The 22,762-nt window shown below is 58.2% G+C and overlaps 1 protein-coding gene across 3 annotated transcripts; it reads right to left on the bottom strand.

Moving 5' to 3' along the window:
- Positions 1-1,322: 1,322 nt before the first annotated feature.
- On the bottom strand, positions 1,323-21,730 carry KCNH6 (potassium voltage-gated channel subfamily H member 6). Of its 3 annotated transcripts, none has more exons than XM_032616807.1 (14): positions 21,616-21,730; positions 20,597-20,827; positions 15,290-15,451; positions 14,986-15,191; positions 11,451-11,876; positions 9,738-10,137; positions 8,763-8,962; positions 8,324-8,576; positions 5,363-5,556; positions 3,726-3,823; positions 3,294-3,388; positions 2,996-3,164; positions 1,880-2,066; positions 1,323-1,559 (listed from the first exon to the last, which is right to left on the bottom strand). In XM_032616807.1, the coding sequence occupies exons 1-14, from the start codon at positions 21,689-21,691 to the stop codon at positions 1,323-1,325; spliced, it is 2,934 nt and encodes a 977-aa protein (XP_032472698.1). In that variant the 5' UTR covers positions 21,692-21,730. The 3 variants fall into 3 exon arrangements, with proteins under 3 accessions (XP_032472698.1, XP_032472700.1, XP_032472699.1); XM_032616809.1 differs by lacking the exon at positions 3,294-3,388 and having other exon boundaries at positions 3,739-3,823; positions 9,738-9,823; positions 9,983-10,137; XM_032616808.1 differs by lacking the exon at positions 3,294-3,388 and having other exon boundaries at positions 3,739-3,823.
- Between the last annotated feature and the right edge of the window lie 1,032 nt (positions 21,731-22,762).

Genomic DNA, 22,762 nt, shown 5'->3' with positions numbered 1-22,762 from the left:
ACTTCAGATGTCAACTAAAAATGTGTGAGGGGGAAATAGATTTTCAAAATTCTTTTAGGGAGTACTGCAAAAGGACAGGACCACTGACTTTTCTGGACAACAGCCAATTTCAGTGGAGTAGTTGAATGCACATGTTCTCAAACCAGACCATCTGTGTTGAAATTATGTCCTCCTTTTGATATGTTTTTGGGAAATATTTTTTTAAAATCAAAGTATAGTTTACACATAGAAGTGCACATGTTTTTACAACCTGAAACACATTGATGCAATCAGCACTTAGATCAGGAAATAGAAGAGTACCAGCACCCCAGAAGTTTCCCTCTTGCTTGGGTATTCTTAGTATCTCTCTGCTTCTGATCCCTCATCTTTAAAATGGGGATAATAATACTGACCCCATATAGTTGTTGTAAAGAGTTGATGAACTAATAACTGCAGGGCAGTCAGCACGGTGTCCCCCAACCCAGGGTGAGTGCTATGGAAGCGTTGGCTGTTGTCATGATTCCCTATGGCCACCACGCCAGCGCCTCTCTGCTTCCCTTCACCCCAGCCTGGCTAAAAGCCCCCTGTTCCAGAGACTCCTGAACATGGTAGATCCACCTTCAGGCCCTCAACACACAGCTCCTTGGGAGAGGGACGTGGAGAAGATCACAGCTGTCAGTTACAGCACAATCAAGGACCTGATGACCCTATGTAAGTTACACACCCAGCCCAACATGAAGTGTGCAGACTTTATTAGTTCTGAGACACTCCATTGTCCTCTAGGGTCCCAAAGGTCCTCACAGAACCATCAGGGGCAGAGTGGCTGGGGGCTGGAGTTCTGTCCCTGATGTGTCCACTACAGAGGACACTTTCATCTCCAGCTGGTTCACAAGCTCTCGGCGGGAGGTCTTGACCAACCTTGGGGGCTGGCTGGGTGGTGGGGGAGAGTTCTGAGCTGGGAGGTGATCGTACTTGGCACAGAGCAAGGCTCTCACACAGTAGATCAGAAAGGTCTCTTTTCTTCACTGAGCCCTCTGTCCCATAAGCTACCTCTACACCTGAGGCTCACCCACCCTCCACCAGGCCTGCTGTCTAAATAGAGACCTGCGGGAGGTTGGGAGAAGTCCTGAGCCTCTTTGCCCAAGCCATCTTGGGTCACCTGGATTGGCAGTTTGTAGCTACTCTAGGTAAATGGTTTTCAGTTTACAGGCTGTCTGCCTCCCCCAAATCCTTAACTGTCGCCTCACCCACCTTCAGTTCCTTCCTGGTGTCTATTTTCTTGGGGTACAGTGGCTCTAGCTCCTCACAAATCCAGGATCTGAGCCATGTCTCTGGAACTCCAGCTATTTGGGGACAGAGCTGAGGTGTTCAGGGAGTGAGGGAAAGTGAGGACCACAGACAAGTCCCTGTACCTCCAGGGGATGCAGAGGCGAGGCCAAGGGTGACAGGAGCCCCTCAGGCTGCTTCTGTTCTGAGGACAGTGTTGTAGTTTTGTCCATTTCTGTGGCTGGGGCCAGCATCCTGGAGGAGGAGTTCCCGAGCTTCAGCCTCCATTCGTCCAGGTCACCATAACTGGGGGCCTGGGAGGGGCAAGAAAGAGGGAGGCATGCAGTACGGGGAGCCTCCCCAGGCCACCCCGACTTCAGCGATGGGAAGTGGCAGGAGTTGTGTCCTGCTGCCCTTGCCCCAGATGTGGCGTCCCTGGTCACAATCTGGGCTCTGTCACCGCCTGTCCAGGCTGCCTGTCATGACTCAGACCATAAAGGAGGACAGCAAAAGTCATAGCTGCTCTCGGACCACAAAGGCCGTGGGCTGGATGCCCATTGAGACCAAGTTAAGGGTGGGGGAAGACATGCAGCTGCCTCCAGGCAAGCCCCTGGGGATCTCCTCAGCTGCTTACCTGTGCAGGGGGCAGATCGCCCTGGGGTAGTCTAGTTCCTGGACTCTGAGTTGCTGAGGTTGAAGGAGACAAGACCAGGTCATTGGAGGCAGGGGCTCCCAGAATGTAGCCAGTGTGGTCCTGGGGCGGGGGCTGCTGAAGGAGCTGCAGGATGCGGCTGAGGTCTGAGGACATGCGTGATTCCAGCCTGTCAGGCAGAACCCCACAGTCGGAGTCAGGGTCAGGGCTGGGGCTGGCAAAAGCAGTTTAGGTCCTGAGGGCAGCGCTCGATTTTGTAGCCTGCATGCTGTCCCTGCTATTTCCCTGCTGTAATCCACAGCCCCTGCCCAAATTCCCCTTAGCACATCCCTGACTCTGATAATAACAGTGATCAGGCATGGTGCATACATCATTTAGTCCTCATAATGAAGTTTTTTTTGGCAGGGGGGTGGGTAACCAAATTACTTTATTTGACGGAATGGTACTATGGAAAGAACTTAAGTAGATGTTTTGGTGCACCTTAGGAAAGGTGAAGGTAACCCAAACATGCATGCACTGCCTTGGTGACCAGGGAAGTCATCCCTGTGGCTACAAGAAGCCGGCCTAAGGCTTAGCTCTCCTTAACACTGTTTCCCAGAGGGTGCCTGTCAAAGAGATACTCTGGCCTCATAATGAAGCTTGACGTGGGTATCCTGGTTATCCCCATTTCACAAAAGGGAAAACTGAGGCTCAGAGTGGTTAAGTAACTTGTCCACAGTATTGCTGGTAAGTTGCTGAGCCAGAATTTGAACCCAGGACTATAGTGCCCCTAAGCCCTCACTCTGCCACCACAGCCCTGCCATCCACAGGCCACACCCCCTTTCCAGGGGCCTGTGGAATTTGTTTCTGCATGAGGTTATGCCCATCTCCCCAGAAGTCCTCCTTGGCATGCTCCAGGGTTTGCTGGGACAAGCCATCCAAGGAATTGCACTTAGCGACAGGGATGGGGAGGTCTGCAGCTAAATGGGGCTGGCCATTCTCAAACCCTTGGGGCACCCAGCGATGTCCCTGAGGCACCAGGAGGGGGCACCCGTGCCTAGCCTGCCACTGGGCCTGCCCTCTGTGGCTGCCCCCATCCGTGGCCCACAGGTCACTCACCTGTTCATCTGGGCCTGGAGCTGCTCTAGCCTGGAGCCTAGCTCCCGAGGCCAGCAGTCTGGGTCTCCCTGAGGGTTTGGGGGGCTCTGACTTGGCCTGGGGGGCACTTGCTGCAGCAACTCAGGCCAGCGGCCAGATGCATCTGAGATGCTCAGGGAAGGGGCTGCACCTGCACGGGGCAAGGGAAACTTGAGCTTCGGTTCATCCAGTTCCATAGGCCTGACCTTCTTGAGCAGAGCCCGGGCCCCTCCCCCTACCTGCCATGGGAACACAGGGTGGGAGGAGTGGATCTCCTTACCTGGGTGCCCTGAAGTACGAGGTCCTAGCCCCATAGAGGTCTGGCTTCTGGGACCCAGAAGGCTGTAGCCCTGGGAGGGGGCCTGGGGCCCCAGCCTGGCGGGGGTGGGTGGTTGGCTGGGTGGGAACGTCCAGCCCTGGCCTCACTGTCCAGGGAGCTGCCGCCCAGCAGGGCCCTTGGTGCCTTGATGTGGAGCCCCAGGGGCTGGCCAGTATCTACCCCCGAGGGCAGCCCTCACTTAGCCCTCTGAGGACACAGTGGGAGGAAGGGTATAAGGGCCTCGGACACTGAGCCTAGGGAGGGAGCCCCTCTCCACTCACTGAGGGGACTGGGGAGGCCTCTCCCAGGGGAGGCAGATTGGGGAGGACCTGAGAAGGGGCAGGAGGCTGGGCAGGGGCTTCGGGCTGGGGAGGGGCAGACACTGGTGGGGGCTGGCTTTGCTCACCTGACTGGTTGTCACTGAGGAAGAAGCCTTGGTGGTCCTGGCTGCCTGGGGCCTGTTGGGGTGATGACTGGAGACCCCCGCCTGCCTTGTGGAGAACGAGAGCATCAAGTAACAGGGACCAAAGCCAGGACAGGGCCTCTTTGCCCTCCCCTCCCCCTCCCCCCGTGGCCCTGTGGCCACTAGGTGAGAAAGTGGTGACAGGTGGCTGGGCTCCCTGACTGTGCTCCCGGCAGCTCCTCTCCTGTGTGTGTGGGTGGGAGATGCACAGGGGCTTGGAGACCCCCACAGAGTCTTGCGAGAGGCCGCTTTGAGCAGCAAGGTTGGGGTCGTGGGAGACAGGGGGACTGTTCTCCTCCCTTTTTCCCCAACGCCCTGGTGTCCCCGCCTTCAGCATGGGCCAATGGGGCGATTTCCTCTGAGGAGACGGGGTCTGGAAGTCCCAGTCCGTTCAGGGGGTGCCCTCAGCAGCACCCCTGGCAGCCCACCTTCCTGGCACCATGAGACTTGAGGGTACCCAGGGGCTGCAGATATCCCAGGCCATGGGGACCGCATCCCTCTTGCCCTGGAGTCCAGCCACTGAGCACTTGGGCCACCTGATGGCTCCTGGCTGCTGGACCTCCCCCAAGGCAGGGTCTTTGCAAGATGTCCCCTAGGTGGGAAGGGGGCAGACCGGGGAAGGGGAGGACAGCAGAGGGCAGAGGGTGGGGAGGGCTGTCCAGAGCACGTAAACCTGCCTCAGCACCACCTCCAGAAGCTGGGTGTGGGGCTGGGCCAGCAGGACCCCTCCTCCTGACACCGGGGGTGGGGGGCTCAGCATCGGGGCCTCAGCTGCTGCTGCCCCTGCCGGGTGTGCCTGCCCCCGCCTTCCCACTAGCTGGTTCCAGACCTGCTCCTCCATACAGACCCTTCCGGGCACTTTCACTCCATACTGGCTGCCCCACGCCTTGGCAAACCTGAGCTCCACAAATATTTGGTCTCCCTGCACACCCTTGAGACTTCCTTGGTTATTTAACTATGCAGCTCTTTCTTTTTCCTGAGTTATTATAATCTCCTCCACTGAGTGATAAACTTGAGAGAAGAGACTGCTCTATTACTGTTTATACCCCTGGGACCTGGCACTGTGAGTTCTTGGATGACAGACACCGATGCCCCGCCCCGCACCCCCCCTTGCAGCTTGGTAGGATGTGGTGGGAAAAGCCTGGGCTATGGAGATGCACAAACTTGAGTCACATTTTGGCTGCGCCATTGACTATATGGCTTACTGTATGGCTGTGTGGCTTTGGTCATTTGTCCGCTATGACCCTTAGTTTCCTCATCCGGAAAATGGGGATAATAACACCACTTGTGAGAAGACTAAATGAGATCATGTAAAAGGAGCCCAGCGCTTACCACATAGTTGGTGCTCGATAATTGGTAGCTACCTTCATATTTAGCATTATGTTGGCCATGGTAGGCACAGAAGAAATTATGGCAAAGGATGCAGGAGGGGGTTGAAAGGAAGGCAAGTGGCCGGATGGGTCCCTTTAGGCCAGGCAGGCCAAGCTCTCAGCTAGCTGACTGGCCATTGCCCATTACCAGCTGGCCGAGGGCCACCCCCCACCCAGCCTATCCAGCCCGGACTCACATCCCGCAGGTTGAAGGTGACTTCCAGCTTACTCCAGAAGCTGTCTGCGAAGGCGGGGTACATGTCCAGCACCTCCAGCAGGTCTGCCCGCTGGATCTTGTGCAGGTCACAGTAGGTCAGGGCCCGTACGTCTGCACTGGACTTGCCCGGCCGGGCATGGAGGCAAACGGGCTCCCCAAAGATGTCATTCTTTCCTGCCAGCCAGAGGGGCGGGGTCTTTCTAGGGCCTGGCTCCAAGCTCTCTTCTGAGGAGCCTCCCTGAGGACCTCTTAACTATGACCTCACCCCACTTCAGGGATCCTTCTGGGCTGGGGCCTGGGAACAAGGTTGGATGTGCTGGCTGAGGGGTGCTGCAGAGACCCCTCCCACCCCAGCATGTGGGGCCCCTTGCTATCTCCAGGCCCCTTGGGACCATCCTCTATTAGACTCCCCCGTCCTGTTTCCCACTTTCTTTGGAACTGCCCCTACCACCTCCATCCAGGGGACAGTGGGCAGTAGGGACCCTAGAGGCTCCCTGCTTAATCTCTTCTTCTCCGGGCTGCCACGGTGCTGCAGAGTGGACAGGACCCAGGGTCAGGAGTACCCAGCTCCCCAGGGGAGGGCCTGAGGCTTCTCTCTCTTCGTGTTCCCGCTCCCTTTGTGGGGCCAAGTGACCAGCATGGCCCCAGCAGAGGAAGCCTGGGAAAGTCACTTCCTCTCTCTGGACCCCAGTGTCCTCATCTTTAAAATGGGTATAACCATATCTGCCTTGTCTAGCCCCATGGGCTGTCCAGAGAAGCAGATGTGATGCTTGAGGAAGTGGCTCGAATAGCAAGACGCACCAGACAGGTGGATGCAAGGCACAGGGAGGGACAGATGTCACAGGGTGGACATGGGCTGGATACAGGGGCACGTGGTGAGGGTATCGGGCCCTCCTGGCGCCAGATACTGTGCTAGCCACAGCATGTAAACATGAATAAGATGCTGTCCCATGTACAAGGAGCCCCCCAAATCCCAGAGAGACAGATTACAGAATGATCTCTAGAGCCTTAGAACAGGGAAGAGCCAAGAGCAATGGGGCTATGGGGGAGGGAGAAGCTCGTTCCACCAGGAGTGGTTGGGAGCAGGGAAGAGGGGGGCTTACAGAGCAAGTGAAGTGGGGGGGGCTGTGTTGTGAGATTCTAGGAGGACTGGAAAAAGGCAATGGGGTGGAGGAAGCAGCATGTGGTCCGTGTGGCAGTCAAGGCTGGGGGCAGAAAGCCCAGGGTCAAGGTGCCAGGGACCATGATTACTTGGATGGCCACTCCCCACAGCAAAGTCCAGCCCCCCAGCCTGGCCATACCACACAAGAGGTGCTAATTGCTTGCACAATGATGGACAGAGGCCAAGACATGTGCCCCAAGAGAACCGGATAAAAGGTCATTTACAGAGGAAGGGACTGAGACTTGGAGAAGGAAGGGACCCTCCAGGGTCACATATGAAATCCAAGAAGCTGGAAATCTGGGCAACATTATAAAGTGATGGTTTTCCAGTAGATGAAGGATTATGACCTAATGTCCATTTCCACTCAGGACAAAATGAGAGGAGTTCATGTCTCTAAATAAAACTTAAATTGGACTGGCTTCTTAATTATTAATAATAATTATCTCTCCCACATGGATGGCACTTCTAAGCTTGGCTGAGACTGAGGGAAGGGCTCATAGAGGAGCCCGTGCTTGAGCTCAGCATTGAAGGATGACTGGGGTCCGCCAGGCAGGGGTGCAAGATAGGTGCTCTGAGCAGAGTGGCAGCACGTGCAAAGGCACAGAGGTTTACAGAACTAACTAGTTTGTATGGCTGGAACGTGAACTGCTAGGGGGGAGGCTGGCAGGACTTAAGGTGGCCAGAATGGGGAGGGCTGTGCATGCCATGCACAGGGGTTTACATTTGTCCCATGGGTCATGGGACCCATGGAAGGATTTTGAGCAAAAGAGGAGTATGCCAGATGTGAATTTCAGGTCACCGGCAGAAGGTGGAAGATGGAGTATGGCAGTAGACCAGATTCAGGGCCATGGGAAAGGAGCTCCTGACACCTGCCCAGGAAGGACACAATGAGGGGTGGACCCAGGCAGGGACAAGTAGACAGGTATGGGACAGAGAGAGATTAATGAGGGGAACAGACAGGGCTCCGTGGCTGCCTGGATGGTGGCGGTGGGGCAGAAAGGAGGAGGGTGCTTCTTTGGTTGACTCCCAGGTCTCTGGCCCAGGCAACGGAAGGCTCACAGTGATGGGGATGCCGATGGAGCTGCCTTTGAGGGCGGACAATTTCAGACTGAGATATGCTGTGTGGTCTGCCTATGGAATATAAGGGTGGCCATGCCCAAGAACACATGGGGTAGTCCAGTCTAAGGAGAGACTGGGGTCGGGACACAGTTCTGGGGGTCCTTGTGGCATAGGTGAGGCTGAGATCACAGGAGCAAGGAGTTGGCCCAGGTGAGGATGTAATGGGAGAAGAGAGTGAGCAGCACACTTGGTGAACACCAGCCAAGGGCAGGCCAGAGGGAGAGGACTGGGTGGAGGGGCTGGAGTAGAGCCAGGCCATGGCGAGCAGGGGAGGGTGAGTGACAGCCTGGGCAGGGACTTGGGGTGGGCTGAAGTCAGCGGGAAGGCAAGGAAGATGAGATCTCAGACAGCTGCGGTGACCTGCCCAACGTAAGTGGCAGGGGCTGTGTGTGCCCCAAATCTGTCCCCTGTCCAATGCTCGCATCCTTCCTCTGAAGTGTCCACCCACCAGACGTCTCTGAGCATCAACTTCCCTCTCAGGAAAATGGGGCCTGTGGCAGAGCTTAGTTTTAAGGCTTGAGTGAGCTGGGTGTAAAGCTCCCCCGTGGCACACGCTCTGCACATGGCAGGTCAGCAGAAGGGGCCACCGTCATCATTGGGAATGGCCTGGTCCAGGCAGGGCACCCCACACGCCAGCCTAGCCCACCCCGCCAGACGCACCGAGGATGGCCACCACTACGTCGTCGCGCAGGATCTCGATGGAGCCGCGGGAGATGAAGTAGAGCGTGGAGAGCACGTCGCCGAGGTGCACCAGAGTGTCCCCGGGCGGCGCGTGCGTCGTCTTGAACTTGACGGCGAGCGCGCGCAGGCAGCCCTTGCTGGCGCCGTGGAAGGCCGGGCAGTGCTGCAGCAGCGCACGGTGCAGGTGCAGGCAGATGTCGGCCTGCAGGCACTCGGGGAAGCCCTTCAGCACCTGCGAGAAGGGCGGTCGCGTCCAGCGGAGCACGGCCGGGGTGGGGGTGGGGCTGGGGGACCGGGTAGGGAGGGCTCTGGGGACGCCCTGCGCCCGCGGGACTTTGGCCTCCCTCGGGGAGTTAGCCAGAGCTGGGACTTGGGCTAGGTCGCCCGCCCCGCCCCAGGCAGAGCGGCGGGGGCTCACCGCGTTCATGTCGATGCCGTTGGTGTAGGACCAGGCGTGCTGGAAGTACTCCTCAAGGCGCTGCCGCAGCGGGTTGGGGATCTGGTGGAAGCGGATGAACTCCTTGACTCGCAGCATCTGCGTGTGGTAGTGCGCCGTGCCCGAGTACAGGCGCTGGATGATGGCCGACACGTTGCCGAAGATGCTGGCATACATGAGGGCTGGGGCAGGGAGCGGGGGATATGGGCCAGGGGTGGGGTGAGGGGTGAGCTCCTGAGCATCCCCACCAGGCTACACCACCTCAGGGCCTGCTCCAGGACTCCCTCCCTCTCCCTGGGATCCCCCAGTCAGGGACCCCTCTGTCCAGGGCAAAGTCACAAGTGCCCGAGATGGCACCAGGGCACATGGGGGACAAAGACCCCTGGGCTTCCTGCCCTCCTCCCTCTGCCCTCCCTCTTGGCAGCTTCCTGGGCCCAGAGGCCAAACTCCTGAGAAGATGAAACTAGGGCAATGAATTTTTTTTTTTTTTTTTTTTGGGCAATGAATTTTTTAAATTCAGATTTGTTTTCTCTTTCAAGTTGTAAAAATATAATAAAGGGAAAACTCTTGGTCTCTTGTTTTCACCCACCTTCCCCTTAGTTTTGTTTTTCTGGGCTTTAACATCTCTAAATACTTCATGGGCGTGGACCTGTGCTAAGAAGGGCCCTGGACTTAGTTTAATGCTCTGCTGTCACCGTCTTGAAATTCTTAATAATTTTGTTTTAACAGAGGGCTCCATATTTTCATTCTGCACCGGGCCCTGAAAATGATGTAGCTTGTCCTGATCCCTGGTATATAGCGAGGGCTACATGGGTGTTAAATTCTGTGTATAGTTGGTGTACACATATGCAAAAGTTCATTGTGCTGCAAACTTAGGATCTGCCTATCATACACACTCTGTTATATCTCATTACAAAACTGAAACTGGATTCTATGAGTAAGGCCCGGGACACTCACAGCCGATGAGCATGACGCAGATGGAGAAGACCTTTTCAGAGTTGGTGTTGGGTGAGACGTTGCCGAAGCCCACGCTGGTGAGGCTGCTGAAGGTGAAGTACAGGGCCGTGACATACTTGTCCTGCACCGAGGGGCCTGAGGCTGGGTCGCTGCCATTGTAGCGCTTGCCGAGCTGCGCTCCCAGGCTGTCCAGCCAGCCGATCTTGGGTTCCAGGTAGGGCCGCTCCACGTTGCCGATGGCGTACCAGATGCAGGCCAGCCAGTGTGCGATGAGTGCAAAGGTGCACATGAGCAGGAAGAGCACTGCTGCCCCGTACTCAGAGTAGCGGTCCAGCTTGCGAGCCACACGCACCAGCCGCAGCAGCCGAGCCGTCTTCAGCAGCCCGATCAGGGTTGTGGTCTGGAGAGGTGGGGGGGGGCGAGGACACGGAGTTGGGGGTCAGCCCTTGAAAGGCTGTGCTTAAAGACCACGTTTATTCACATGCGAATGTGGTCACATAGTCATTCAACAAACACTTATGGAGAGCCTGCTTTGGGCCAGGCTCTTGGCAGTGGGGCACAGTGCAGGGCCTTAGGAGCTCTCAGTGTAGAGTTCAAAATAGCCATATGTTTGCTCACACAAAAGTCTCCGGGGAGCACAGAGGAAAGGGAGGTCAAGTCTGCAGCAGCAGGGCAGGGAAGGCTTCCTATAGGAGGTGACACAGGAGCTGAGTCTTGAGAGAGGAGGCTGGGTCTCCAGGCAGACAGGAGGGAGAGGTAAAGGGCACTCCAGGCACAGGGAGCAGCAGGAGCAAAGGCATGGAGGTGTGAGAGGGCACAGTCCACGTGGAAAACCAAGGGTGATGCTGCAGCTGGGAGCACAGAGTAGAATTTGGTGGAGGAGTGAGGCTGGAAGGTGGGCAGGGGCTGCTGCTGTGGCCGCAGGGCCCACAAAGAGCTCGGCTTTTATTCCAATCCACTGGGGAGCCACTGAAAGTTCTGAAGACTGGGTCAGATAAGGGACAGGGTCAGACAAGTGATCTGAAACTTGCTCTGGCCTCTGCGTGCAGGGGCTGAGGCTGGCAGGTGTGGGGCTGGGGCAGAGGTGGGCAAGAAGGCCACTTAGTGTGCAGGCAGGGGCAGCGTGGGTGGAAAGTGGGAGGGCGGACTTGGGGATAGATTTGCTAGGAGTGGGTGGTCATGGGAGCAGGTAGTCACGATGACACCCCGTGCTGGACGGGCTGGGTGACTGGGTGACTGCAAGAGGCAGAGCCGATTTCAGTGGAAAGCTGATCCCGAGAAGGTGGGTCAAAAGGACATAGTGGGACTGGAAGCTACGAGAAGAGCATGAAAATGCCCTCACATCAGCTATGAGAAGCAGGGTGGGCATAGTGGAGGGGCTGGGGCTTAGGAGGGGGTCAGGCTGCATGGAGGGACAGCCTGTGGATTCCTTTTCTAACGCCAGGGTAAGAGTGGTTTAGAAGTCAGCACGAGGGGCTAGGGCACAGGAGTGCCTGTCCCAGAAGGGGCAGGATTCTGGAGCACAGGGAGGGCACCCAGGCCTGGGGTGCTCAGCTGCTCCTTCTCCAGGGCTGGGAGATGACAGATGTCTGAGGCCCCCCCTTTCCACCACCACTTGCTTTGGCAAAGGTGCCCAATGCCAGGTACTCTCTGCACCCAGGGCTGGGGCACAGGGGATGGCCACAGCGGCCGGCCTGAACAGGGTTTGCTCACCTCATCAGAGCCAGTACGGAAGATGAGCAGGTCGAAGGGGATGGCGGCCACCATGTCGATGAGGAACCAGCCCTTGAAGTAGTGGACAGCAATGCGGCGGGGGTGGCTGACCACCTCGTCGTTGGCGTTGACGTAGGTGGTGCGGAAGTTGATGACGATGTCCACGATGAACATGATGTCCACGATGAGGTCCACCGTGGTGAGCGGGCTGCAGGTATAGCCGCAGTCCGCGCGCTGAGGCTCGTCCTGGTCGCCGAGCAGGAAGGCGGCCGAGTAGGGCGTGAAGATGGCCGTGTAGATGACCAGCAGCAGGATAAGCCAGTCCCACACGGCCTTGAAGGGGCTGTAGTGCAGGAGGGTCCCGCGGTGGATGCGCGGTGCCTGCAGCTGGTACTCCGGCAGCACGTCTGCACCCAGGGACAGCACCTGGGGGTGGGGACCGTGGGGCAGTCAGCAGGGTGGCCGCCGCTGGTGAGACGGGTCTGGGAGGGGTGCAGATGCAGGGCTGAGGCCTAGGAAGGGAGATGTGGGAGAGGGTGGGCGATCGGGGCTGTGCTGGGGGAGGGGATGACACAAAGATGGGGTGTGCACGTATAACAGGGCAAGTTCTTAAGGGGACAGGTGTGCAGGAAGTGCAGAGAGGAGGGGGGTTCCAGATGAGGGGTGCAGCTCTGTCCCACAGTGACCCCAGGTTTGAAGCTCACAAACTCCCTCCCAAACAGGCCAGCCTGGAACTGGTGGAGACAGGGCTGGGGGAGGGGAGAGGGGAGGGCCAGGCTCAGGAAGATAGAGAGGGTGGTGGGGCAGGGGGCGGGGCATCAGTCCTCTCTGGTGGGTTTGGGAAGTTTCCAGTGGTCAGGTTCCTGATGGGAACAAGTCACCCCCAAAATACCCTCTGCATTCCTGAGGGCCCTGTGGAGCCTGGACCAGTGAGGACCCTCCCTGGGGCCAACCCTCAGAGCCTCCGTGGAAAGAACCAAATTTCGGGGTGAGTAGCTAATCTGAGCCCTCGACAGGTGCTGTGTGCCGGAAGCCTTGACTGCTTCACACGTTCGAGGGGGTTTTGATCATTACATTCAGCTGAACGCCCTTCTGCTCTGCCCCTCTGACCCCCGCCTCCGAGCCTATGGCCAACACAGGATCACCAGGGCCCAGTCCAACATACCCAGGCTCTTCCCAGCTGCCCAACACAACAAACAGCTGGGGCAGCAGGAAGGCATGCGTTTTGAAGCCAGAGCTCCCAGGTTGATGCCAGGTCGGACATTGCTGTGTGTCTGTCTTGGGACAAGTTTTTTAACCTCTGTGAGCCTCTGTTCCCTCACTGGCAGAAGGGGATGACAAAGGACAACAAACTCCATGGGGCTGTTGTGAGTAAATGAGCTGGTACGTCTCAATGGCACATGCCGCTCTACACGATAATTCCTCCTCCCCCACTCAACCCATGTCAGACACTGCCCCGACAAGGATGGGGCCTGAGGGGTGTCTCACGGACCACGCCCCACCCCCTGCCCAGCACTACCAGAGAGGGCCCTGCCAGTGGTCCTGGTTTAAGAAAATCTACCATGTAAGGTTCTGACCTTGCAAACCAGACGGTCCCCCATCTGCCCTCCAAGGCCCTGGGAGGGGCCACAGTGCCCCACCCTGTGGTGACCTCCAGCTCAGCCTTGGCCTCGGCTCCTGTTTTGCCTCCCCAGGATGTTTCCTCTAACCCTGCGCAGACTCAAACCATCTTTTCCAATGTTCTCCCTGCTCCTTGTAAACACCCTGACCACACAGCTGTCCCGCACTGACTTAGAGCTGCAGATCCCTTGTGCCGCACGTCCGTCTCATATGCCCCGCACTGAGTCCACACAGGGGCTCAACTAAAAGGGGCCAAATGAGCACTGAAAGCCTGGCTATCATGGCCACCTCCACCCCTGGCTGCTCAAGACCAGCCAGGATGAAACAGCAGAGCACGGGGAGTGGGAAGGAGACAGTCAGACTTTGAGGGGGTGGGGTCCGAGGAAGTGTACGTCCTCAGGGCTTCCAGACAGGGGTGCCATCTCCCCCACCACAGACCTCCATAGTCTCCCATCGCCTCTGAGGCCAGCACGAGGCCCTTCCCAGTGGGCCCTCAGGACGTAGGAACTCAGGTGTGGGATCACAGCCCTCTAGGTCCTTTGAGTTCGGGTTGAGGCTGGTGTGACTTCCGTGCTCTGGGCCTTGCCAGCCTGAGCTCTGTCAGGCTCCTCCCCACCTTAGGGCCCACAGGCAGTGGGTTAGTAAAGCCAAGAGGGGCTGGGGCAGGGGGAAGGCAGCAGGACAGGTTGGGTGTGGGTAGGGACCACGAGCCCCAGCCAGCTCTGTCGGGCTTCACGGGCAACTCTCCAGTCCAACAGCCCCCATGGCCCCTACCACCAACCTGAGGGCCCCGGGGTGTGCAGCTAGGTGGGCTTCCCAGGTCATTGGGCCACATTGCCTGACCTCCAAGCGCCCAGCCCTCAACCTGGGGTCCTTTCCCAGGGTTCCTGTGCTTGGTGAGGGGCTGGGTCACAAGGAGTTTCTACTCCATCTGCTCCGGCACAGACAGTGCTTCAGGTGAAAAGGGGTAGGGAGGCAAAAGAGCTGCTCCCATCCGCTTATGAAGCAAAGTCCCAGGGGAAGCTGGAGTAGGCGCCTACCTCGCCCTGCAGCCCCTTGCCCACCTCTGGCCTAGGCAGCCCTCAGTGCTTCGTGGGGCCAGCACACTCAATGTCAGATGAGTCCTCAGAGATGGTGCGGCCCAGCTCATTCCTCCGGATGGGAGCCCCGGGGCCCAGTAAGGGCATAAGGCCTCTTGCCCAAGGTCACAGAGTGGACTGGTGGCAGGGAACCTGAACCTTGGGCACGGCCCTCTGCATTTCCCCCTGGATGGTCAGCTGGGGACTGGGGCATCAGGCCCCAGGAGGAGGGACACGGGGGTCAGCTGGAACAGAGGACCCAGGGGGGCTCGCCTTGGCCTGGCCAAGGTGGGGTGGTGGGGAGGGAGGCATTTCGGGCCTGATCCCCAGGGACCTGAAGGTGCCAGGGCCACCTCCCCTCTGCCTGGATTGAAGAAGGATCCTGCCATGGGGGCTGGCCGTCGCCTCAAAGACAAGAGGCAGAAGCAGGGCTGGGGCTTCCCCATCCACTTCTCAGTATGGCCCTGACACCTCTTCTCTCTGCTTCTCCTTCTCCGGGACTGGCAGAGCCTTGGGTGGGCCTCCATGGTGACCTGTGGGTTCCCCACTCCCAGCTCCTCCAGGCCTAGGATGTGGCACTAGTCACAGGCTCTGCTGACCCCATCCTCCCCTGGTTCTGGGAGCTGAGCATCAGGGTGGTGGCCTTAGGGTAGGTCTTTAGGTCTAAAGAATCAGACTCCATCAGGACAAGAGGCCTGGAGCTCAGACCAGACAGTAGGGGGCTGGGCAGGCCGGCTCCCTCTGCTAGCCCAGCCCCAGAGGAGTCCAGTCCATGGCCTGAGGAGGGACCCTCGAGGCCCAGCAGAGCCCCGTCCACCCTGCCCTGCAGGCCGCACCTGGGTGACCTTCTCGGTGACGTTCTGGGTCCGCTCTACCACCTTGTGGGGTGCGATGATCTCAATCTCCGTGGTGGAGCCCGAGCGGTGCTTCTCCAGGTTGAATTCCACGAAGTTGAGTGTGAACTGCGGGATCTGGCTGATGGTCCTGTACTTGACCCTGCCCGGGCCAGGTCCCTGTGCACCCGGCCTGCCATGAGAGCCCTCTGAAACCAGGGCTGGGGTCAGAGCAGCCAGGGCTGGGGGACCCACTGCTCCACCTGGTGCTCCCTGCCCCTCCCCTGCCACCTGCTCCCTGCCTCACCGGAGCCCAGGAAGCTCTGGGACAGCAGGCGCTGGGACAGGCTGCGGCTCCCTCGCTTGGCCAGGAGCTGGGCCAGGTCCTCAAAGTTGAGGATGAACATAATGACGGCCCCATCCTCATTCTTCACGGGCACCACATCCACGAGGCAGCGGAAGCTGGAGGCTGCAAACACCGTGGGGAGGGGGTGTCACTGGAGGGGTCCTCTCCTGCAGGAACCTGGCCTGGGGAAGCTAGGGAGTGATCTGGGTTAAGGTCAAGTTAAGAGCAGCCGTGGGAGGTGAGGAGGCCTGCAGAGTGACCAGAGCTATTGGGCAGAGGGTTGGTGACACTGCCCAGCAGGTGCCCCACCCACAGGGCAGAGGTAGAGAGAGCAGCTAAGCTTCTCATTAGAAAATAATGTAGCATCGGGCCCAAGTCCACACTCAGCCCTCAGCTCAGGGCTTAACCTGAGGTTCGCTTCTGCTGTAATTAAAGCCGAGCAGATGGGGGTGGATTAAGTGGGGAGGTGAGGTCGGGTATTCTACCCCCATGTAGCTCTGGCTGGCCCTGGGTTCAGCTCCCATATTCCCGTCTCACGAAGATGTCCTGCTCCCCTGATGCTGGAAGGAACTCACTGTTGAGAACCTACTAAGTGCTGGGCACTGAGCCAGTTGGCACATGAGGCCTCAAGCTCCGTGGTGGCACCCAGTGGATCCCTGGAGGGCACACACGGACCCCTGTTCCGCTGAGCCTGGGGTTCTGAGAAACTGACTTGCTGGGGCTGGCTGGGGCCCTGGCGCGGGGAGCCCTGGGCCGGGGAGCCCTGGGCTCTCAGTACGTAACAGTTTGGAGAGGAGAGGGGACTTGTCTGGGGCAAGGACACTGGAATGAAGGCCAGGCTACTGCTCCAGGCCTGGAAGGGGCCCATGGTCTCAAGGCAGAGGTGCTGGTGCTGGGACTGGGGGTGGAGGCAGGGCAGGAGGGCAGTGGCCTGGGGTCCTGGAGAGGGAGAGGGAGATAGATGGCAGGGTGGGGGCAGAATGGGCCCTCCAGCCACTCTCCCCGCTCTCTCAGGAAGCCCAGACCCAGCCATTGACCCCACTCTTCCTCTTTCTCTGCTCCAGGGTCTCACTCCCCCTCCCATAGGTGAGTGGAACAAAACAAGCTAAAACTTCCCTGTACCCCAGAGTCCAGTCTGTGGGCTGGCTGGATGCCCCATGAGCCCCCCTCCATGGTACCCGGTCATCCCATGTCCCTCAGTTCAAAGTGTTGGTGGGTGTCAGGCCCAAGGGTCAGGATGGATGCTAAGGGCAGGGGCCTCAGGTAAAATGACTATCAGAAGGCAGGTTTGTGTCTGTCTCATTTGCCAGCTGCCAGGACCTGTTCCAGGTGTTGTTAACTGAGTGAATGGAAGAACATGTGTAAATGTGAGTGGGTGGGAGGCTAGCTCACAGGATTATTACTACTTTGGGTTTCACTGGAATCACGCTTCCCCCAGCTGCCCCTCTGGTGTGCTTCCTCTCGCCATTACTGCTGGGGTGCAGCCAAGCTTCCCCCATCCTCCCTCCCACTTTCCTCCCTGGGAGCAGGAATCTCCAGGATCAGATTCCCGGACTCCCAGGCACCAGGCATCAGGCAGCCATCTGCCAGCTGCTGCACTGGGCCCCATGGGAGACATCCACCCCGAGGAGAGGCTACCCACTCGCCTCTGTGACCCACTCGCCTCTGTGACCCACTCCTGGGCTTGCAGTGCTGTAGGCCTGCCTCCCAGGCCAGAGCCTGGTGCTCTTGTCAGCCCGGGGCATGGCGAGGCTTGGCTACTGGGACCCACCAGGAAGCCTCCTTGGCCAGTGACCTGAGACACCGCCCCCAAGGCCAGACTATCTCCTCACTCTCTCTGGCACTGCAGAAATCTGGCCTGGGAGCAGGCGGAGAGAGGGCAGACCTGGGCAGAGGGCAGGGCCTCCAGGTTCTATGCTGCTAGGGGTTGCCAAGGCCCAGTCTGTACCCACTGATGCTATCTTTGGAAAACTGAGGCTGGGAATGGACCAAAGACCAGCCCATCAGAGCAGTGAGGGCTGGAAGGGGGCCGTGCGTGACACCCTATGCCGGACCTTCACGCTTGCTGCCTGTGGGGTGGTGGAGACAGGAGGCTATGAGGATTTGGATGAGTTCAGAGCATTCTTTTCCTGATCCCTAAGCTGTCCTTGCTCATGAGCACCAGTGTCCGGGGGACCGGAAGTGGGTGAGTGTGGTCACCCTAGGTTGTGCCCAGGAGTGGCAGTGTTTCTGTGCCCTTGCCCGCTCCCTGGACGGGGGGCCACAGGCTGTGCTCATTCTCCCTTCCAGGGACTCCTCTCGGTCACCTCTCTGACCAAGGGCAGCAGGCGCATCTGCCCCCGGGACACCTCACTGCTCTCCGCTCTTCTCTGTGTCTTGGATGTGTCCCTTCCTTCAATTTCTTATAGTCCCCGCCCCTCCCCTGTGAGCCTCCTGTTGCCTATTGCCTCCATCTCTTTACACACCCCCATCCAGCATGTGGTGAGCCCTCAGGGAGGAGCCGGTGCCACAAAAGCTGCCACTAAAAAGGGCGGCTCCATACCGCCTCCCGACTTGGTCTTTCTGACATTCATGGGTGGGTGTAAAGAAAACACTGGGACCTCAGACCTCAGCCCTTGCCCTATCCTCCTGACCTGGAGCTGAGGACTAGAGGATCCCCAGGCTTGCGGATTAAGGGACTCTCTGGTTTTGGGGTCATCAGAGAAGAGGATCTGGCCAAGGCAGGCAGGGATGGGCCCCTCTGACAGGCCCCCCAGTAGGGGCGCGGGCCGGGGGGGAGATCTGAGTGCCCTCCATCCCTCCCTGCAGACTTTCGTTCGTTCTAGTCTTATGGCCATCCCCATGCCTTCCAGCTGTTAGGTTCTTACTTGTCCCAGTGAAGGCAGATGGCGGCAGAGCCAGTTTCTCAGGGGTCTCTGAGCCCTGTCTCATGGGGTAATTTTTGTCAAATGCCCTGGCCTCTTTGAGCCCAACCTTACACAGCTGCACAATGTGGAGATAGATGGACATAGACCTTCTACTTTGACTTGGAGAACTGTCAGTGGATTACCCCTTTAGAGGAAGAGAGGACTATAAATCAGCTAGAATTCTGTCCAGGACCCCTTCCCTTCTCACCTCCCTGGAGTCAGAGCGGGGGAAAGAGGGGGGAAGAAGAGGTATCGTGAGGAGGGAAGAAATCATTAGGATGCCCTCCAGCAGGACTGTAAGATGTATGTGACTATGATAAAAACAATCATGCAGTCAGAGTGGACCATAAGGTGAACATAAGTTATCTGAGCATTACATCCTTCCCTTAGGGGAATGCAGGCCAGGAGGTTCCCCTTTCTGGGTTCAGGCCAATTTGGGGCAGGTCCAGGTGGTCAAAGTCTTGGACTATAGGACAGGGAAGGGCTTAGGATGGGGGTGGGAGTAGACTGGGATTTATGGGGCACCAGGTATGTGGGTAATTTTTCATTTTCACCCAGGGACAACCTCCAAGACTAGGTCTCTAGGGCCCCTTCTGATTGCTAGAGGACCCCAGCAGGGTTCTGAAGACCGGAGTCCTAATCTGAGGGTCAAGGCTTGGCCTTGACCTCTACCCCCTGCCCAGGCACGTGCAGGGTGCTGAGGAGACCCTAAGAGCTCTGATTTGACATCACTAGGAGTCTGTGGTCAGTCCTCACCCCTCTGGGGCCCAGGTAGAGCTCTGGGGTCAAGGGGAGGGACAGAGAAGGACTTGCTGTCCGCTATCATTCCTGCTGTCCCACCCTGTTCCCCTGGGACCCTTCTCCACTCCTTTAACTGTCATCTCCCCTCTGCAGTGATGTGAGGAGGTGAAGTCACAGCTTTTAAAAATATTCTGACTTCATTAACCCTGTGAGCGCTGCCAAGCTAAGCCAGGTTCTTCCTAGTCCCCTAATCACTACCCCATTCACATGGGTGGCAGCAGCAGGGGACAGCCAGAGGTACAGCCACAACCTGCCCAGGAAGCACCCGGAAGCCCTTAAACACACACACACATGCTCAGGTTCACACTTACACTCATGCTCCACACACACACACACACACACACACACACACACACACACGAGGCCCCTGCTACCCGGCTGTCAGCACCCCTCAGCCCCAGTGCCTGCCCTTTACCTGCACTCCAGTGATCCTCATTCCTTCTTCCCCAGGGAGGGCCCTCTTCTGAGGCTTCCTTCCCCCAGAGTCCTGCCTCCAAACACAGAGGCTGTTGGGTTCTTTTCTCCCCTCTTGGGATTATTCAGACCAGATATCTCTGAGGGAAGAATCCAGAGATTTGGGGTCCAGTCCCAGTTTGGACCCAAGCAGTAGAATCTTGGCCAAGTCCCTTCCTTTTTCTTGGGCCTTGGTTTCTTCATCCATGAAAGGAAGGAATTTATCTAAGCCAGTGGCTCCTAAACTTGGCAAAACACCCAAACTGCCAGGGAGATTTTTACAAATACACCTGCTTTGTCCTCCCTCCACACCTCTGAGGCAGCCTCTCTCTAGGGAAGGTGTGTTTTGGAAAACAAGCTCCAGGTAATTCTGATTCAGAACCAGGCTGGTGGGGCCATTGATCCAGGTGATTTCAAAGGGACTTTCAGGATCCTAATTCCCACTCCTCTCTTCCCTCCCCTCACGAATCCAGTGAAGCACTGGGGGGAGGGTCTAAAGGGCTCCATGATTTTTCATCCTCAGCCCCTGACCTATGCTTTTGTTCTGTTTGCAGTAAGCTTGGGCTGGCAATAACACCCCAAAAAGGATGAGCCTCCAGGTCATGGCAAACTCCAGACCCTGTCTCCCCAGGGAGCTAGGGCTTGGTGAGCCAGACCCAGCACTCTTTTCAAACCAGCTGCCCCATGCCTTGCCTGGCCACAGAGGCCTTGAGGGGGTGACTCCTCCTCTAATCCCCAGAGCAGATGGAGACGAGTAAAGGTTAATTTCCATCCCAGCTGCCTGACAGCTGGGGCTGACCAGTGACAGAGTGGACAGCCAGGAGACCAGGGACATGGGGGAGGGATGGTGGTGTGGGAGGCCCTGCATGGGGCCAGGACCAGTTGGTGGCTCAGTCTGGTCCCTGGCCTCTGAAAGGGACCTCAGAAGGCATTTCATCCAGTGTCCATCACTTCACCCTACAGATGAGGAAACAGAGGCCCAGAGAGGAGACAAGATTTATCCAGACCCTTTGGTCCTCTGGGTCAGTGCCCTTCCCATGGTCACTCTGCCTGGACAAGAGAGGGGCCAAGCCTGCCTTGCAGAACCTGTGGCCTGAGGGCACCTCACCATCCTTGCGGTAGTAGAGGATGTCCACCTTGCACTCCTCGGCCCCCAGCAGGGCCTGCGCCAGGCGGGACATAGCACTGCGTGGGGTGTTGGGGCCTGTGAGGAAGTCGCAGGTGCACGGTCTCTGCATCACTTCCACTCGGGAGTAGCCGAAGAGTTCACAGAAGCCATCGTTGCAGTAAATGATGGCGCAGTTCTCCATCTGAGCATTGGCGATCAGGAACTTACGACCTGGGGTGGGAAGTAGGAAGCCCATGGCAACCAGGATCAAGCAGCAGAGAGGGAAAGATCATAGGGACTCTTGGGAGCAGTCAGGGGGATCTGGATGGGGGAGCAGAGCGGTGATCAGAATGGGGGAGGGGGGAGGTCAGGTCTGGGGAGGGTGGGAAGACCAAGGAGGCAGAGCCATGGGGGGAAGGTCAGGGACTCCTGGGAGTAATGAGGGGGTGGTCAGGAGGGGGAAGTAGGAGAGTGATTAGAGGAGTGAGGGAAGGGGAGTCAGGGCTGGGGATTGTGGGAAGACCAGGGCAGGAATGAATGGGGTCGTGAAGAGGGAGGGAGGCCCAAGGCATCCTGGAGGCAGGGAAAGGGGTGTGACCAGACCGGGGCCAGGCCTGGGTGAACTCCTGGAAAGACCAGAGTGGTAAGGGTTAGGAGGTGAAAAGGAGGGTGAAAAGTAAACCTCTGAAGGAATTTGGGGTGGGGGTGGGGGGCGGTTCAAGAGGGAATTGGTACAGTGATAGAAGGGGAGGTCAGGGCTTGGAAGGGGAAAAAAACAGCTCAGGGGTGGAAGGGAGCACTGCGCTCTGCCCACCGTGCTGTAGACGAGAGGGCAGCATTGGAGGTAAGCGGGGGCTCCCTGCGGGAGAAGGTGTTTCGGGGACATTAAAGAGAAGGGTTTTGCATTCAGCCTCAGGTACCCCCCACCCTGCTCTATCTGAAGTTAGTAAAGGGTTCCGGCCACTCCGGCCACCGAACCAGGGCTCCAGATCATGCCCCCACCCGACGCACACACTCACTCTGGCCCTCGAACTTGCGGATGATGGTGTCCAGGTAAGTGTTTTGGGGCGCGACGTGGCCCCTGCGGACCGGCATCTTTCGGCTGCGGCCTCTGCCTGGAGCCACCAGCGCCCCGGCTCCCTGCGTCTCCGTCTGCCCTCTGGCTCCGCAGCGTCCGGCTCCGGGCGGGCGCCGCCCCCGGGGAGGGCCGCGGGGCTTCGTGCCCCGCCCGCCCGCCTGCGTCTACCCTCTGCTGCTCTCCCCGGCCCTCCCCGGCCCTCCCCGGCCGGCCGCTCGCCGCGCCTCCTCCCCTCCGCTGCCGCCCGGGAGCTGTCCGCACCGCGGTGCTGAAAGAAGCCGCGCGGCGGCGGCTGGGCGGGGGCAACTTCTCCGGGACTCAACGGGGCAGGGGCGGGGCCCTGACCCCTAGGGGGCGGAGCTGGGCAGGAGTCCAGCTCCAGGACTTCTTGGAGGAGCTTCTGCTCTGTCCCACTGACCTGTGGTCTCGGCCCCTCTCAGACCCGCTCCCGGTACCAGAGGGCAGTCCAGACGTTGCCAGGCGGTCTCTCTCGGGCCATGGGGGGTCGGGGGGTGGTGGCGCAGAAGGGGGTGTTAGAGGCCTCAAGTGATTTTCTGCTGAAGGTCTCTTTCCTGATCTGACCGTTGGGCTGGACTCCAGCAATGGTACGGTTAGACCTCTTGCCATCCTTACCAGGTGCCCTCCAGCTGAACCCCAGTGCCCACGTAGAACTCCTAGTGGCAAGCCCATCCAGGACCTGGTCCTGGCAGAGTGATGTACAAGAAATATGCAATAAGGTGCTTTTCTTGAGCTCTTAGCATACAGGCACTGCTTGGGAAGAGAACAGATTTAAAACCACCTATTAGCAAGGACCACTGATAAAAGTGTCTGAGTACAGGTTGAAAATGAATACAATAGAATAAGCAGATGGGGATGGGGTGATGGTTTATTGAAAGAGGCTTCTTGGAGAGGAGGAAGAGAAGGGGACCACAGTTTACTGAGCACCCTTGGTGGGCTTGGAGCTTTGCAGAGGGTCCAATGGCCAGTTTCAAGCCAGGCCTTGGAGGGCAAGCATTCAAATGGGGCATGCACTTTAGGCAAAGGCTGATGGTGGGATCTGTGCAGGGGGCTGAGCTGGGGGTGTGGGA

This window comes from Phocoena sinus, chromosome 20 (genome assembly GCF_008692025.1).
Source record: "Phocoena sinus isolate mPhoSin1 chromosome 20, mPhoSin1.pri, whole genome shotgun sequence".
In the NCBI taxonomy this organism is placed as follows: domain Eukaryota; kingdom Metazoa; phylum Chordata; class Mammalia; order Artiodactyla; family Phocoenidae; genus Phocoena; species Phocoena sinus.
The sequence above is the reverse complement of the archived record's forward strand: the minus strand, read 5'-3'. Positions and strand labels throughout refer to the sequence as shown.

What these genes read in the sequence shown, in the direction of transcription:
- KCNH6 (XM_032616807.1), bottom strand. Translation starts at nt 21,691, where the DNA reads ATGCCGGTCCGCAGGGGCCACGTCGCGCCCCAAAACACTTACCTGGAC. An exon ending in ACGGCATCGACATGAACGCG is followed by an intron (nt 8,577 to 8,762) that starts GTGAGCCCCCGC and finishes CCCTTCTCGCAG; the next exon opens with GTGCTGAAGGGCTTCCCCGA. An exon ending in GCGATCTGCCCCCTGCACAG is followed by an intron (nt 1,560 to 1,879) that starts GTAAGCAGCTGA and finishes TGCCCCTCCCAG; the next exon opens with GCCCCCAGTTATGGTGACCT.